The sequence below is a fragment of the Cherax quadricarinatus genome, chromosome 2 (genome assembly GCF_038502225.1).
Source record: "Cherax quadricarinatus isolate ZL_2023a chromosome 2, ASM3850222v1, whole genome shotgun sequence".
In the NCBI taxonomy this organism is placed as follows: Eukaryota; Metazoa; Arthropoda; class Malacostraca; order Decapoda; family Parastacidae; genus Cherax; species Cherax quadricarinatus.
Window position 1 is genome coordinate 51,578,414 of NC_091293.1, and position 16,770 is coordinate 51,595,183.

Genomic DNA, 16,770 nt, shown 5'->3' on the forward strand with positions numbered 1-16,770 from the left:
AAGCAGCAATTGCAAGGCCTGAGTGAGAAGTCGGAAGTAGTAGGGAACACTGGAAAGGATACACTTGTAGTGGCAGAGGTACACAGGGAGGATGTACCTGAGGAAGAGGTGGCTTTGGGGGGCAGCTCTAGGAAGAGACCAGCGGGGCTGACTGAATTAGATGATGTTTTAACACCTGGGCAAAGACCAGGTAAGAAGGTTTGGGCGGAGGTGGTCCGCAATTCACCTACAGGGGGGGGAGTCCAGGGAAAATCGGGGGAGAGACAAGGGGGGGTAGGAAGTGCTATTAAAAAGAGTAATAAGGAAAGTGTAAGCAGCCTGAAGGGAAGTGTGAGCAAGCCACAGCGGCATAGGGGTAAGCCGCCTCTCCTTGACCATTCAGGTGTGTAACGATAAATGCTAATGGCTTAAAAACTGAGGTTAAAAGGGTGTGGTTGGAGTGGTTCCTTAAAAGGTACGATGTTGATGTTGGTTTCCTACAGGAGCATAACTATAAGTCAGGTAGTGAGTTGAGATTGAGAGGATATAAGTTGTTTGTGAGCATGGCAACGCTTTTAAAGGGCGGAGTGGCTGTTTTAGTAAAGGAGACCAGTCCCTTGCGAGTCATGGGGTGGGAGGAGGGGGGTGGGGGGAGGGTTGTTCGGGTGGATGGGTGGTGGGGGGAGAGTAGGGTATGTTTTGTGGGAGTTTATATGCCTGCGATTGGTAACGCAAGGATAAAATCAGATTTTGTTCGTGACGTTTTGTTATATCATCTCAGGGGTTTACCTGCCATAGCGATAATTGGAGGTGATTGGAATTGTGTGATTAGGCATGTAGACGTAGTTCCTAGGGGGGCGGGGTGTGTGTTGGGTGTTTTAAGGGATGCATTGGGTGATGTCGGGGTGGTAGATGTGGTTGGCAGGGGGGGGTATCAGGTTGAGTATACCTATGTACAGGGGAGTTATGAGGCAAGGTTGGATAGGATTTATGTGAGGCAGGGGATAGGAGTGGAGAGAGTTAGAACAGTAGACGTGGGTTTTTCAGACCACAGAGCAGTGTTGGCTGATCTTAGGGTGGATGGTATTCCGAGAATATATCAGGGCTATTGGAAATTAAATGTGAGGCTTTTACAGGAGGAGGATCAAGGTCGGTCTTTTCAGTCATGGTGGAAGGGCTTTTGGGAGGCTAGGGATGAGGAGGTGGATTTGTTAGATTGGTGGGAGTTGCAGGCAAAGGTGAAAATTGTAGAATTTTTTAGGAAGAGGGGCAGGGAAAGGGCACGTTGGAGGTTTGGATTGCAGAATTATTTAGAGGGTCAGTTGAATGATTGTTATGCGGGGGGGAGTAGGGAGGGAGGGGAAGGAGTTATGGGGGAACTTAGGAGTCGTTTAGTAGAGATGCATAATGAACGTTTTGATGCACTCAGGGTCAGGGCAGGATTGGAGGACGTACTAAAGGGTGATAAGCCAACCGGGTATGTTCTCAGAAAATTCAAGGACAGACAGTTGAGGACTACCGTGGCGCATATTGTTGTGGAGGGTGGGGAGGGTTATGTGAGGGGACAGGGTCTCACTGACACAGATTCTATTAGTAGGTATGCTGATGATTGGTTTACGGAGAAATGGAAGAGAAGGGGAGGGGTAGGTGGGATAGAAACATTTAGTGGGATTAGGGTACCGCAGGGGCTGGGGAAGAGGACTAGGGAGTTGGAGGGTGGCTTTACGGGGGAGGAGGTGGGGGAAGTGGTGAATGGGTTGAGTCAGGGGAAGGCACCGGGAATAGATGGGTTACCTAATGATTTTTACAAAGCGCATTGGGAGGTTCTGAGGAAGTGCCTAGTGGAGGTTCTGAATTATATGTTGAAATGGGGCAGAATGGCGCAAACACAGAGAACTGGGGTCGTTGTCTTGGTGCCAAAGAAGGGAGGAGAGGAGAAGGGCTTGGGAGATTATCGTCCGTTGTCGTTAATGTGTACGGATTACAAAATTTTTGCGAAGGTATTGGGGAACAGGTTAAAGAAGGTAATTGGGAGTAGAGTACATGAGGGACAGTATGGGATTCCGGGAAGGACTATGAAGAATGGGCATAGTGCGATAAGGGATTTTATAGAGAACTGTCAGGGAGGGGGCGTCCTTGGCTTGGATTGGGCTCAGGCATATGACTGTGTGAAGAGGGACTTTTTGTGGGGATGTTTGGAGAAATTGGGTTTTGGAGGGGGGGTAGTGAGGTGGGTGCGCACGCTGTATGAGGGGGCTGTAATGAGGGTGCAAGTTAATGGTAAGCTGGGGGGGGCGGTGATGATGGAACAGGGATTAAGGCAGGGTTGCCCGCTGTCACAGTTGCTTTTTGCATGCGTGCAACATCCTTTCTTTGAGGCTGTGGACGAGGAATTGGGGGAGGTGGGGGGGGGGAAGTATGGGGGGCATAGTAGGTTATGTGGATGATACAACTGTGTTAGTTACGAGTGGGGAGGCTTTACGTAGGGTGGGAGAGGTCATTAGGAGCTTTGGGTATGTTTCAGGAATGGTAGTTAATTTAGCAAAGTCTAGGTTATTAGAAGTAGGAACATGGGTTGGGGGAGATTGGGGGAGGAGATGGGATGGACGGTTTGTGATAGAATTAAGGTGTGTGGGATATGGTATATGAAGCAATTGCAGGAATGTAGGAGGATTAACTCAGAAGCAGTCACGAGTAGGGTTATAGGCAAGTTAAAAGGTTTGAGGGCCAGTGAAGTGGCGTTACAGCAGAGGGTGTTGGTAATTAATTCGGTGGTGTATAGCAAGGTCTGGGGTGTAGCGGAGGTGTTCCCTTTGAGGGTGCAGGATATACAGGAAATACAGAGGAGGGTGTTGAGGTTTGTGTGGGGGTTTGGGAGGGCCTGGTTGTCCAAAGATGTGGTCATGACGGAGGTGAAAAGGGGGGGTCTAGGTTTGTTGGACTTAGGGTCTAGGGTAATGGTTTTATATATTAAGCAGAGGTATTTAAGGGTGGGGGGGGAGAGGGGTGTTAGGGTGGATAGGGTGATGAGGGATGCTAGAAACTGGTGGAGTGGTAGGGATTTGAGAAAGTGTGAAGATGTATTAAGATTCATGTTGGCAGTGGGGCAGGTAAAAAGGTTGAAGGTAAAAGCAGTGGTGGGTGTGGTGTGGGGAAGGGGTGCATTGCAGGGGGTCGCAGTATACCCCATGTATAACTGGAGGGTCATATGGAGGGAGTTCAGGACGCTTCGGATACCAGCAAGGGTTAGGGAGTTGGTGTATCGTTTTCTGTTGGGTGTGGTGGCATCTAAGTATATGTTGCATAAGATGGGGTTTGTTAGAGAGGCAACATGTTTATTCTGTGGGGAGGAGGAGACGGCATATCATGTGGTATATTTTTGTTCATCTTTGGAAGTGGTGAGAGTCTGGATGGCGGGGGTTATTAGGCTGTTGGGGGGGGGGGGGGGAGTTGGTCTTTTCTTAGATCGTTGTCAATGGATGTTAGTGGGGTAGCAAGTGAGGTGGGTAGGGCTTTGATGTATGTCATGGCAGATTATTTGCATGTTTCTTGGGGTATGAGGCAGATTGTAGGGCAGTTGAGGATAAAAGCGTTAGCAGCGAGGTTTTATAGGACAAGGTGTAGGAATAGGTTAATATATGGGGGGAGATGGGATTCAAGTTTTTCGATAGGTTATCGTAATTTTTCTGTAGCACAGCTTCTAAGGGAACAGGGGGGGGGCAAGGGTAGGGTCTTTTTTGTGAGGGGGGGGGGGGTGTAAGGTTAGGATAGCAGTGTGGAAGGTGGTGTGAGGGTGAGATAGTGAGGGCATATATTTATGAAATGGCTATGTTCCTGTAGAGATATTTGATATTGGCGATCAGTACCTTGGATACATTGTCATAATTGGAATGCCTTGCATTACATATTGGTTGGGTATATTATTTATTGCACTCACTATCGAGGAGAGGTGGTTTAAGTGGCTGTTATGCTTTTTAGGCTAAGTAGTACTGAACACGTGAAAAAATGATTTACCAGTGAATTATAGTATGTGTTTTTATTAACGTTGAGAAGGGGTTTTAAAATATAAAATAAAGCAAGTAAAAACTGTAGTCAAGTTTTTTTTTAGTAGTTTTAACGTGTAGCTGCAAGTACTTTCCATATTACCCTTGATTAGTTTTTCTTTAGATAATTAGTATACAAGTATTTCCTTTATAACGGTACTTCTTTATAAAAGAAGGATTGTAATACCTTGGCACAAGAGAATGTGAAGAATATGACTTAGTCAATGAGGTTTACTTGTGTTTCAGATAGGGAGATTAGAATTTTGTTTAGTCATTAACAAGTTTGCCCCGTCCTTGTGAGAACCCATTTGATATGGTTTATATTAAATATGTACATAGGTTGTTTAAAGAAGTGTATCCTCTAATTTATGTGTAAAACACATGTTATACAATGATGTTCTGATTTTCATGGTTGTTGTTTTTTATTATTGATATGGAATATTGTGGATGTATATTCTGCCAATTATACAAGTGTGTCCGTGTAGTAACATAATGTACATATCTGTGTTCTTATGTATTTTGATTGTTAGGTTACTTGAGTTTTTTTTTTTGTTTGTTTTTTGTTTTTTTTTTGTCAAAACGGTGCATGAAAATATTTTTTGTATGCACTGGTTTATTAATTTGTTAAAAAGGGGTTTGTAAATGGTGGTAATTCACCTAAGGGTAACGTGTTATTTAAGTTCTGGAATGTGTGGTAGAGGAATTTTGATAATATTCAGTATAGTTCTTTTATTAATCACTTATACGTTCTTGTATTCGTTGTTAAAATGAGGGGGTAAGGAACCGATTATATGGGTATGACTTTGTATATAGCCTTTTATGTATAATGTACTACGTGTGATTTTCTTTGGATTATATAGTCTTTTGTGAGTAAGAAATTGTATTTGAATTTATTAAACCTTACTGTATGTTTGGGTGTGGGTTGCCTTTTGTGTAGTCACATGTATGATTGAATTTTTGGGGATGGCAATCATGTTAAATTGAAGTGTGACTATTAAGTATAGGTTAAGAGCTGGGATAGGGAATGTGGAATTGTTGTTTCATATTTAATGGATAACATGTCTTAGTTTATGTAACGTATGCATAGTATACATATGAATATGTATTGTGCTTTTTAAATAAAATATAAAAAAAAAAAATCTGTAGAGAAAGGAAGGCGCGGCAGGGGAGGTCCTCGAAAAGCTTGGAGGCAGGGGGTAAAGGAGGTTTTGTGGGCGAGGGGCTTGGTCTTTCAGCAAGTGTGCATGTGTTAGGAGTAAATAAAGGCCAATGGTTTGAGGGACCTAACGAGCTGTTGGAGTGTGAGCAAGGTTATATTTTGTGAAGGGAATCAGGGAAATCGGTTAGCCGGTCTTAAGCCCTGGAAATGAGAAGTACAATGCCTGCACTTTAAGAGAGGAGTTTGGGATTTTGGCAGTTTGGAGGAACTTCTGAACTGTCGTATCTGAGCGCCTCTGCAAATACAGTGATTATGTGATTATGTATGAGTGATGGTGAAATTGTTGAACGATAATGAAACCTTTTTTATCTTTTTGGGTCAACCTGCCTCGGTGGGAGACGGCCGACGTGTTGAAATATATATATATATATATATATATATATATATATATATATATATATATATATATATATATATATATATATATATATATATATATACAGAGAGAGAGAGAGAGAGAGAGCAGTACATACACAGTGTTGTTACTTTGCAGTGCCAGCCTCACCCTCGACAAAGGCTTCGCTGGACGAAGCCGAAGACGCAGATGACGAACTGAACACACCAGAGTCCAGAGATGGCCCTCTGAAGCCTCAAGAATTTACTGCGCAGGTGAGTATCTAACCTGGTAAGCTACTGCGCAGGTGAGTATCTAACCTGGTGAGTTACTGCGCAGGTGAGTATCTAACCTGGTAAGCTACTGCGCAGGTGAGTATCTAACCTGGTGAGTTACTGCGCAGGTGAGTATCTAACCTGGTAAGCTACTGCGCAGGTGAGTATCTAACCTGGTAAGCTACTGCGCAGGTGAGTATCTAACCTGGTGAGTTACTGCGCAGGTGAGTATCTAACCTGGTAAGCTACTGCGCAGGTGAGTATCTAACCTGGCGAGTTACTGCGCAGGTGAGTATCTAAGCAGGTGTAAGTGAGTTACCAGTGTATGTAGTTTACTGCGCATCTGTGATACTCCTCAGGTGATTGTAGGTGAGTGGCTGAACAGGTAACCTTTTGTAGTAGTAAATTTGCAGTGGATGTTGCTGGGGTGGTGACAGATGTGTAGGTGATGACTGTTGTGGCTGGAGTGGTGACAGTTGTGTGGATGATGACTGTTGTGCCTGGAGTGGTGACAGTTGTGTGGATGATGACTGTTGTGCCTGGAGTGGTGACAGTGTGGGTGATGACTGTTGTGCCTGGAGTGGTGACAGTGTGGGTGATGACTGTTGTGCCTGGAGTGGTGAGAGCTGTGTGGGTGATGGCTGTTGTAACTGGAGTGGTGACAGCTGTGTGGGTGATGACTGTTGTGCCTGGAGTGGTGACAACTGTGTGGGTGATGACTGTTGTGCCTGGAGTGGTGACAGTTATGTGGATGATGACTGTTGTGCCTGGAGTGGTGAGAGCTGTGTGGGTGATGACTGTTGTGCCTGGAGTGGTGAGAGCTGTGTGGGTGATGACTGTTGTGCCTGGAGTGGTGACAGTTGTGTGGGTGATGACTGTTGTGGCTGGAGTGGTGACAGTTGTGTGGGTGATGACTGTTGTGGCTGGAGTGGTGAAAATTGTGTGAGTGATGACTGTTGTGCCTGGAGTGGTGACAGTTGTGTGGGTGATGACTGTTGTGGCTGGAGTGGTGACAGTTGTGTGGGTGATGACTGTTGTGGCTGGAGTGGTGACAATTGTGTGGGTGATGAATGTTGTGCCTGGAGTGGTGACAGTTGTGTGGGTGATGACTGTTGTGCCTGGAGTGGTGACAGTTGTGTGGGTGATGACTGTTGTGCCTGGAGTGGTGACAGTTGTGTGGGTGATGACTGTTGTGCCTGGAGTGGTGACAGTTGTGTGGGTGATGACTGTTGTGCCTGGAGTGGTGACAGTTGTGTGGGTGATGACTGTTGTGGCTGGAGTGGTGAAAATTGTGTGGATGATGACTGTTGTGGCTGGAGTGGTGACAGTTGTGTGGGTGATTATTATTATTATTATTATTATTATTATTATTATTATTATTATTATTATTATTATTATTATTATTAGTGTTATTTGAGGTAGTAGTAGCAATAGCATATTTTTTTAATATAATAATTATTATAAAATTAATACTCATAATTATTATTTATATTATTATTCTTGTTATTATTATTACTTACACGTCATGGGAACCACCAAACTAGACATTATTGCCAGTGAAGTTAATTACGGGTGTCAAGGGTTTCTCTGACTAGCACAGGAGGCCAGCAAGGACTTCTCATTAAGTTGTGAATTAAATCTGTCTGTCTTCATTGTGAAGCTGGCCATGCTGGTGGTGGTGGTGTTGGTGGTGCTGGTGGTGTTGGTATGGTGGTGTTGGTGGTGTTGGTATGGTGGTGTTGGTATGGTGGTGGTGTTGTTTGTGTTGGTATGTTGGTGGTGGTAGTGGTCTTGGTGGTGGTGGTGTTGGTATGGGTGTAGAGGTAGTTGTTTTAGTATGGGCGTGGTGGTAGCTGTGTTAGAATGGGCGTGGTGGTAATCGTGTTAATATGGGCGTGGTGGTAGTTGTTTTAGTATGGGCGTGGTGTCTGTGGTATTGGCTGGTGGCGGTACTGCTGGTATGAGTGTTGCGGTGGTGTTGGTATGGGTGTTGTAGTCTTGTGGGTGTGGTGGTGACATCGTTGTGGTGGGGTGGTCGGGGTGATGGAATTTTGTAGTGATGTAGTTGTGGAGGTGTTGTGGTGATGTGGTTGTGATGGTGCTGCGGCTGTGGCGGTTTTGCCATTGTGGTAGTGTTGTTGTGATAGTTTTGTCGTTGTGGTGGTGTTGTAATTGAATTGGTGTTGTGGTTCTGGTAGTGCAGTGGTTGTTGTGATTTTATTGCTGTCTGCCCCTCAAGGAAGGTTCCTTGATGTTGGTGAGGGGCTCTTGATTTAGGGAATTGGATCTGTGCTCCAGTTCCCCGAATTAAGCCTGAATGCCTTCCACATCCCCCCCCCAGGCGCTGTATAATCCTCCGGGTTTAGCGCTTCCCCCTTGATTATAATAATAATATGGCTGTCTGGTAGTTGTGGTGTTGCCGTTGTCGTGGTGTCGTTGTGGTCTTATGGTTGTATTTGTACTCTTCTACTTGTGGTTGTGATTTTGTTGTGGTTATGGGAGTGTTATGGATGTGATGTGTTGTTGTAGTATTGATGTTGATGGTAGTGTTGTTGTCGTAATGGTGTTGTGACTGTGATGGATGGTAGAAGTGATCATGTGGTTGTATAGGGTGTCACGATTGTGCTTGTGGTGATGTGTTTGCAGTCGTTTCCTCGTTGAACATTCGTTGTGGTAATGGTGTTGTATTTGTGGTCGAATTGTCGTTATGATGGTACGGTGGATGTAGTGGTGTTGAATGTTTCGGCCATAATGGTGATGCTGTGGTTGTGCTGCTGTAATTATACATGAACGCTGTAGTTGTGCTTTTTATGGTTTACGAGTTCTAACTTGCACACAAACGCTCATATATATATATATATATATATATATATATATATATATATATATATATATATATATATATATATATATATATATATATATATATATATATGTCGTGCCGAATAGGCAGAACTTGCGATCTTGGCTTAAATAGCAACGCTCATGTTGTCATAAAGGACAAGCAAAAATTTGTGTATGCAATAATTTCGCCAAAATCATTCTTAACCTAACGAAAAAAATATATTTTATTGTGTTTGTTTAGTATTAAATTAATGTAAACAAATCTAAAATATATTTAGTTGGGTTAGGCTAAAATAAATTGTTCTTGTTATAATAAGGTTAGGTAAGTTTTATAAGATTCTATTGGTGCAAAATTAAAAATTTTTACATTAACATTAATGAAAAAAATGTGTCTTTAAACGTATAAAAGACAATTTCAGAAAGGACTTAATTTTAAATGAGTTCTTGCTAATTAATCAGTTTTACATATTCGGCACGACATATATATATATATATATATATATATATATATATATATATATATATATATATATATATATATATATATATTATTTTTTTTATTAACATATCGGCCGTTTCCCACCAAGCCAAGGCAGGGTAGCCCAGAAAAGGAAAACATCAATCAACATTCACTCCATCACTGTCTTGCCAGAAGCGTGCTTACACTACAGTTATAAAACTGCAACAGTAACACCTCTCCTTCAGGGTGCAGGCAGTGTACATCCCATCTCCAGGAATCAAGTCCGGCCTGCCGGTTTCCCTGAATCCCTTCATAAATGTTACCTTGCTTACACTCCAACAGCACGTCAAGTCCTAAAAACCATTTGTCTCTAATTGCTCCTAACATGTTCACGTACGCTTGCTGGAAGACCGAGCCCCTCGCACACGAAACCTCCTGTACCCCATCCCTCCAACCTTTCCTACGCCGACCCCTATCCCGCCTTCCCTTCATTACAGATTAATATACTCTCAAAGTCATTCTAATTCGTTCAATCCTCTCTACATGTCCAGACCATCTCAATAACCCCTCCTGAGCCCTCAGGAAAATAGTTTTAGTAATCCCACACCTCCTCCTAATTTCCGAACTATGGATTCTATGCATTATATTCACACCATACATTGGCCTCAGAAATAACATCTCCACTGCCCCCAGCTTTCTCCTTGTTGCAAACATTCATCAACTATGCTTCACACCCATGCAAGAGTATGGTAAAACTATACTCTCATATATTCCCCTCTTTACTTTCATGAATAAAGTTCTTTGTCTCCACAGACTCTTAAGTGCACTACTCCTTTTTCCCCTCGTCAATTCTATGATTCACCTCATCTTTCATAGACCCATCTGCTGACACGTCCACTCCCATATATCTGAATGCAGGCACCTCCTCCATACTCTCTCCCTCCAATCTGATATCCAATCTCCCTTTACACCATACACTTCACCAGGTATACTCAACAGACTCATTCCCCTATAATTTTTCCACTCTCTTTTGTCCCCTTTATCTTCATACATAGGAACTATGCATGCTCTTTGCCAATCCCTAGGTATCTTACCCTCTTCCGTATATCTATTAAATAAAAACACTAACCACTCCAAAACTATATCCCTATTTGCTTTTAACATTTCTATCTTTGTCCCATCAATCCCAGCTGCATTACCCCTTTTCATTCTACCCACTGCCCCACGTACTTCCGCCACACTCACAACTGGTTCTTCCTCACTCCTGTGAGATGTTAATCCTTCCCTATCTTCATCAACATTTAGCAATTCCTCAAAATATTTCCTCCATCTAATTGATACCTCTAACTCTCTCTTTAATAAATCTCCTCTCCTGTTTTTAACTAACAAATGCATTCGTTCCCAAGGCTTTCTCAACTTATTAATCTCACTCCAAAACTTTGCGGTGCACTTAGGAGTCTGTGGAGACAAAGAACTTTGTTTTTGGAAGCAAAGAGGGGAATGTATGAGAGTATAGTTTTACTAACGCTCTTATATGGGTGTGAAGCATGGGTGATGAATATTGCAGCGAGGAGACGGCTAGAGACAGTGGAGATGTCATGTCTGAGGGCAATGTGTGGTGTGAATATAATGCAGAGAATTCGTAGTTTGGAAGTTAGGAGGAGGTGTGGGACTGCTAAAACAGTTGTCCAGAGGGTTGAGGAAGGGTTCTTGAGGTGGTTTGGACATGTAGAGAGAATGGAACGAAACAGAATGACTTCGAGAGTGTATAAATCTGTAGTGGAGGGAAGGCGGGGTAGGGGTCGGTCTAGGAAAGGTTGGAGAGAGGGGGTAAAGGAAGTTTTGTGTGTGAGGGGCTTGAACTTCCAGCAAGCATGCGTGAGCATATTATACAGGAGTGAATGGAGACAAATAGTTTTTAATACTTGACGTGCTGTTGAACTGTGAACAAAGTGACATTTATGAAGGGATTCAGGGAAACCGGCAGGCCGGACTTGAGTCCTGGAGATGGGATGTACAGTGCCTGCACTCTGAAGGAGTGGTGTTACTGTTCCAGTTTTATAACAGTAGTGTAAGCACCCCTCTGGCAAGACAGTGATGGAGTGAATAATGAAAGTTTTCTTTTTCGGGCCACCCCATTGCCTGTATTCTCACTAGCCCATCTATCCTCCAACAGTTGTTTATATCCTACCCTAACTGCCTCCTTTAGTTTATAAACCTTCACCTCTGTCTTACTTGCTGCTTACTTGTATCCCATCTATCTTTTACTCTCAGTGTAGCTACAACTAAAAAGTGATCTGATATATCTATGGTACCTCTATTAACATGTACATCCTGAAGTCTACTCAACAGTCTTTTATCTACCAATACGTAGTCCAACAAACTACTGTCATTACGCCCTACATCATATCTTGTATACTTATTTATCTTCTTTTTCTTAAAATATGTGTTACCAATAACCAAACTCCTTTCTATACAAAGTTCGATCAAATGCTCCCCATTATTATTTACACATGACACCCCAAAGTTTCCTACCACACCCTCTCTAAACGCTTCTCCTACTTTAGCATTTAGGTCCCCTACCACAATTACTCTCTCACAGTTCCTCACAAGAGATTAGTACAAAAGCTAGAGGAACACGCACGTATAACAGGAAGGGCACTGCAATGGATCAGAGAATACCTAACAGGGAGGGAACAGCGAGTCATGGTCCGTGATGAGGTATCAAAGTGGGCGGCAGTGACGAGCGGGGTCCCACAGGGGTCAGTCCTGGGGCCAGTGCTATTCTTGGTTTATGTGAACGACATGACGGAAGGGATAGACTCACAAGTGTCCCAGTTTGCAGATGACGTGAAGTTAATGAGGAGAATTAGATCAGATGCGGACCAGATAGGTCTACAAAGAGACCTGGATAGGCTGGATGTGTGGTCCCGAAACTGGCTCCTAGAATTTAACCCCGCCAAATGCAAAGTCATGAAGATCGGAGGAGGGCAAAGAAGACCGCAGACAGTATAGGCTAGGAGGCCAAAGGCTGCAAACCTCACTCAAGGAGAAAGACCTAGGAGTGAGTATAACACCGAGTACATCGCCAGAAGCACACATTAACCAGATAACTGCTGCGGCATATGGGCGCCTGGCAAACCTTACTGGTACTTCAGTAAGGAATCGTTCAAGACTTTATACACTGTGTACGTCAGGCCCATACTGGAGTACGCAGCACCAGTTTGGAACCCACATCTGGTCAAACACGTCAAGAAATTAGAGAAAGTGCAAAGGTTTGCAACAAGGCTAGTTCCAGAACTAAGGGGAATGTCCTATGAAGAAAGGTTAAGGGAAATCGGTCTGACAACACTGGAGGACAGGAGGGTTAGGGGAGACATGATAACGACATACAAAATACTGCGTGGAATAGACAAGGTGGACAGAGACAGGATGTTCCAGAGATGGGACACAGAAACAAGGGGTCACAATTGGAAGCTGAAGACTCAGATGAGTCAAAGGGATGTTAGGAAGTATTTCTTCAGTCATAGAGTAGTTAGGAAGTGGAATAGTCTGGCAAGCGATGTAGTGGAGGCAGGAACTATACATAGTTTTAAGACGAGGTATGATAAAGCTCATGGAGCAGGGGGAGAGAGGACCTAGTAGCGGTCGGTGAAGAGGCGGGGCCAGGAGCTGAGTCTCGACCCCTTCAACCACAATTAGGTGAGTACAATTAGGTGAGTACTCGCTTAACATTTCCTAAAATCTCTCTTCTCTAAACTTCTCTCTTCTCCAGGTGCATACACACTTGTTATGACCTACTTTTCACATCCGACCCTTATTTTAATCCATATAATCCTTGAATTTATACATTTATATTCCCTCTTCTCTCTCCATAACTGATCCTTCAACATTATTGCTACCCCTTCCTTAGCTCTAACTCTCTCAGATACTCGTGACTTAGTCCCATTTATTTCTCCCCACTGAAACTCCCCTACCCCCTTCAGCTTTGTTTTGCTTAGGGCCAGGACATCCAACTTCATTTCATTCATAACATTAGCAATCATATTTTTCATATCATCCACACTACATCCGCATAAATTCAAACATCCCAATTTCGTAAAGTTTTTCTCTTCCTCGTGTTTAGTTGTTTATACAGGAGAAGGGGTTACCTGCCCATTGCTCCCGGCATTTAGTTGCCTCCGACATGCATAACTTACGGACAAAGAATTCTGTTCCACTTCCCCATGGAGATAAGCAGAGATAAATAAGAACAAGATCTAGGAAGAAAATAGAAGAAAACCATGAGGGGTTAGTATGTACATGTATATGCTTGTGTAATGTGGCCTAAGTATATATATATATATATATATATATATATATATATATATATATATATATATATATATATATATATATATATATATATATATATATACACTTGCTCTTTTGTTTGTTCACTTTCAATTTCCTTCTTTTCTATACCCTCCAAAATTCGTCCAGCAACCCCTGCAACTGCTCTTCAGAATCTCCCAAAAGCACAGTATCATCAGCAAAAAGGAGCCGTGAAAACTCCCACTTTGTGTTATATTCTTTATCTTTTAATATCACACCTCTTCGCCACACCTCTTGCCAAAGTCCGAGCTTCACTTCTCTTACAACCCCATCTATAAATATATTGAACAACCACGGTGAAATCACATCCCTGTCTAAGGACCTAATTTTACTGGAAAGTTATCTCTCTCCTTCCTACACACCCTAACCTGAGTCTCATTATTCTCATAAAACTCTTAACAGCTTTCAGTAACCTTCCCCCTATTCCATACACTTGCAAGATCTGCCACATTGTTCCCTTATCCACTCTTTCATATGTCTTTTCCAAATCCATAAATGCAATGAATACCTCTACACCCCTTACAATTACATGTTTCACTGTGAACATATGGTGTACACATCCCCTACCCCTCTAAAACCTCCTCATTTACCTGTGATCCTGCTCTCCGGCTTATTCTTATTCTTTCAGTATTTATGTCATTCACCTTATCAGGTATACTCAATATTGTAATTCCCATATAATTCTTACACTCTCTTTTGTCCCCTTTGCCTTTATTCAAAGGAACTATGCATGCTCTCTGTCAGTCCCTAGGTACCTTCCCCTCACTCATACAATTATTAAATAATTCACCAACCATTCCAAGAGTATATTCCACCTGCTTTTAACATTAATGTCCTGATCCTATCAATCCCATCTGCTTTACCCCCTTTCATTCTGCCCACTGCTGTATCTCCTTGGTCAAAGCATGAAATAACTGCTTCCCTATCATCATCAACAATTTGCAGTTCCTCAGAATGTTCCCTCCAACTTCCCAACACCTCCAAATCTCCATCTAATAACTTTCCTCTTCTATTTTTAACTGTCAGGTTCATTCGTTCCCTAGGATTTCTCAGCTTATTAATCTCACTTCAAAACTTTTTCTTATTCTCCTCAAAATTTGTCGATAGCATCTCACCCACTCTTTCATTTACTCTCCTTTTACATTCCTTCACCTCTCTCTTAACCTCTCTTTTTCTCTTCACATACTCTTGCCTCATATCCAGTGGTGGGCACAGTTCCGCTAATCCGCTAACCGCTAATTAGCGGAATTAACATTTTGTTAGCGAATTAGCGTTTCCACTAACTTCGGAAACCGTTAGAGGACCAATTAGCCTCCACTAAATAAAATTCCGCTACCTCTGAGTCCGCTAATAAAAAATCATACGTTGTTGGTAGTCAGAAAGCAATGCCTTTTCAACGGCGCATGTGTTTGTTCCTGTCTGTTGTGGGTGTTTCTCCAACAGTCAGTCAGGCACGCTATTGGCTGACTACATGTAAAAGTGACTTGTCAAACCAGTAGCATCTGAGCAGCATTGTTATAGTCCTCCATACCTGCCCCTCAGACAATATCGTCTCAGGAGATATATCTCCTTTTTGAAAGTTCTCATTATGCAAGCTGTCATTATTCTGGCGTTTACTGTATTTGTTTTGTGATCTGTGACATCACTTTTCTTAATTTTGTTCTTATCTCTTATATTCTTGTTAGTAAGTTTATTCGGGTATACACAAATGCAGTTACATAGATTATCATACATAGCAGCATATGTGTAGACAACCTAGGATAACCCAAAAAAGTTAGACATAGTGTCTTATTTCCATTGGGGTTCTTTTAATACCCTATTATTATACTGTAAATGAGATAATATCTTATCATTATACTATAAAGGATATACAATAGGAATAAGGTAAAATGAGTTAACATTTACAGTAACAAGAAGAGTAAGCGTAGTCCATATGACATTATATGAAGGCTAGACATAGGGTCCTGCGAGCCTCAGTAGGTAGACACTGTGCCTCAGTAGGTAGACACTGTGCCAAGTATGTAGACAATGTGCCTCAGTATGTAGACACTGTGCCTTAGTGGGTAGCCACTGTGCCAAGTATGTAGACAATGTGCCTCAGTAGGTAGACACTGTGCCTCAGTGGGTAGCCACTGTGCCAAGTATGTAGACAATGTGCCTCATTAGGTAGACACTGTGCCTCAGTAAGTAGATACTGTGCCTCAGTAAATAGATACTGTACCTCAGTAAATAGATACTGTGCCTCATTACGTAGATACTGTGCCTCAGTACGTAGATACTGTGATTCAGTAGGTAGACACTGTGCCTCAGTAGGTAGATACTGTGCCTCAGTAGGTAGATACTGTGCCTCAGTAGGTAGACAATGTGCCTCAAGTAGATACTGTGCCTCAGTAGATAGATGCTGTGCCTCAGTACATAGATACTGTGCCTCAGTAGGTAGACACTGTGTTTTAATAGGTAGACACTGTGTTTTAATAGGTAGACACTGTGTCTCAGTAGGTAGACACTGTGTCTCAGTAGGTAGACGCTGTGTCTCAGTAGGTAGACACTGTGTTTCAGTAGGTAGACACTGTGTCTCAGTAGGTAGACGCTGTGTCTCAGTAGGTAGACACTGTGTCTCAGTAGGAAGACATTGTGCTTGTCTGTAGAGGAACATCAGTCTGGCATTCGCTTTCTTTACTACGCTGTTCCCTATCAATTCTCCTGACATGCATGGGTCAAACGGATTCCCAAATATTTTACTGAGGGAATTGAAGTGATGGGTTCCCCATTACACAGATATTAAAATTATTTAACTTGGTGGGAACTGGCCGATGTGTCAATAAAAATAAAACAAAATATTTGTTGCCTCTTTATTAACATAAATATCCTGAAGTCTGCCCACCAACATTTTATGTACCAACAAGTTACTACCATGACGCCCTATATCTTATCTAGTAAACCTATTAATACTTTTTTCCTTAAAATAAGTGTTACCTATTTCCAAACCTCTTTCTGTATAAGGTTCAATCAAAGGCTTCCCCACTGCCATGTACTCCTGATACCACAAACTTACCTACCACTCTCTCTATAACCGTTTCTCCCACTTTAGCACTCAGGTCTCTTACCACTGTGACTCTTTCACTTGGTTCAAAGCTCCCTGAATACTCACTTAACATTTCCTAAAATCTCTCTCTCTCTCATCTACACTCCTCTCTTCTCCAGGTGTGTAAACACTTATTAAAACCCAGTTTTTGTATCTC

At 42.5% G+C, this 16,770-nt stretch overlaps 1 protein-coding gene across 1 annotated transcript in view; it reads left to right on the forward strand.

Annotated features, from left to right (window-relative positions):
- LOC128695495 (uncharacterized) overlaps positions 1-16,770 on the forward strand; it is a 458,740-nt gene that overhangs the window by 376,065 nt on the left and 65,905 nt on the right. The window contains exon 16 of the mRNA XM_053786204.2: positions 5,735-5,850. Coding sequence (XP_053642179.2) covers positions 5,735-5,850 — 116 coding nt within the window. The remainder of the gene's footprint in view (positions 1-5,734; positions 5,851-16,770) is intronic.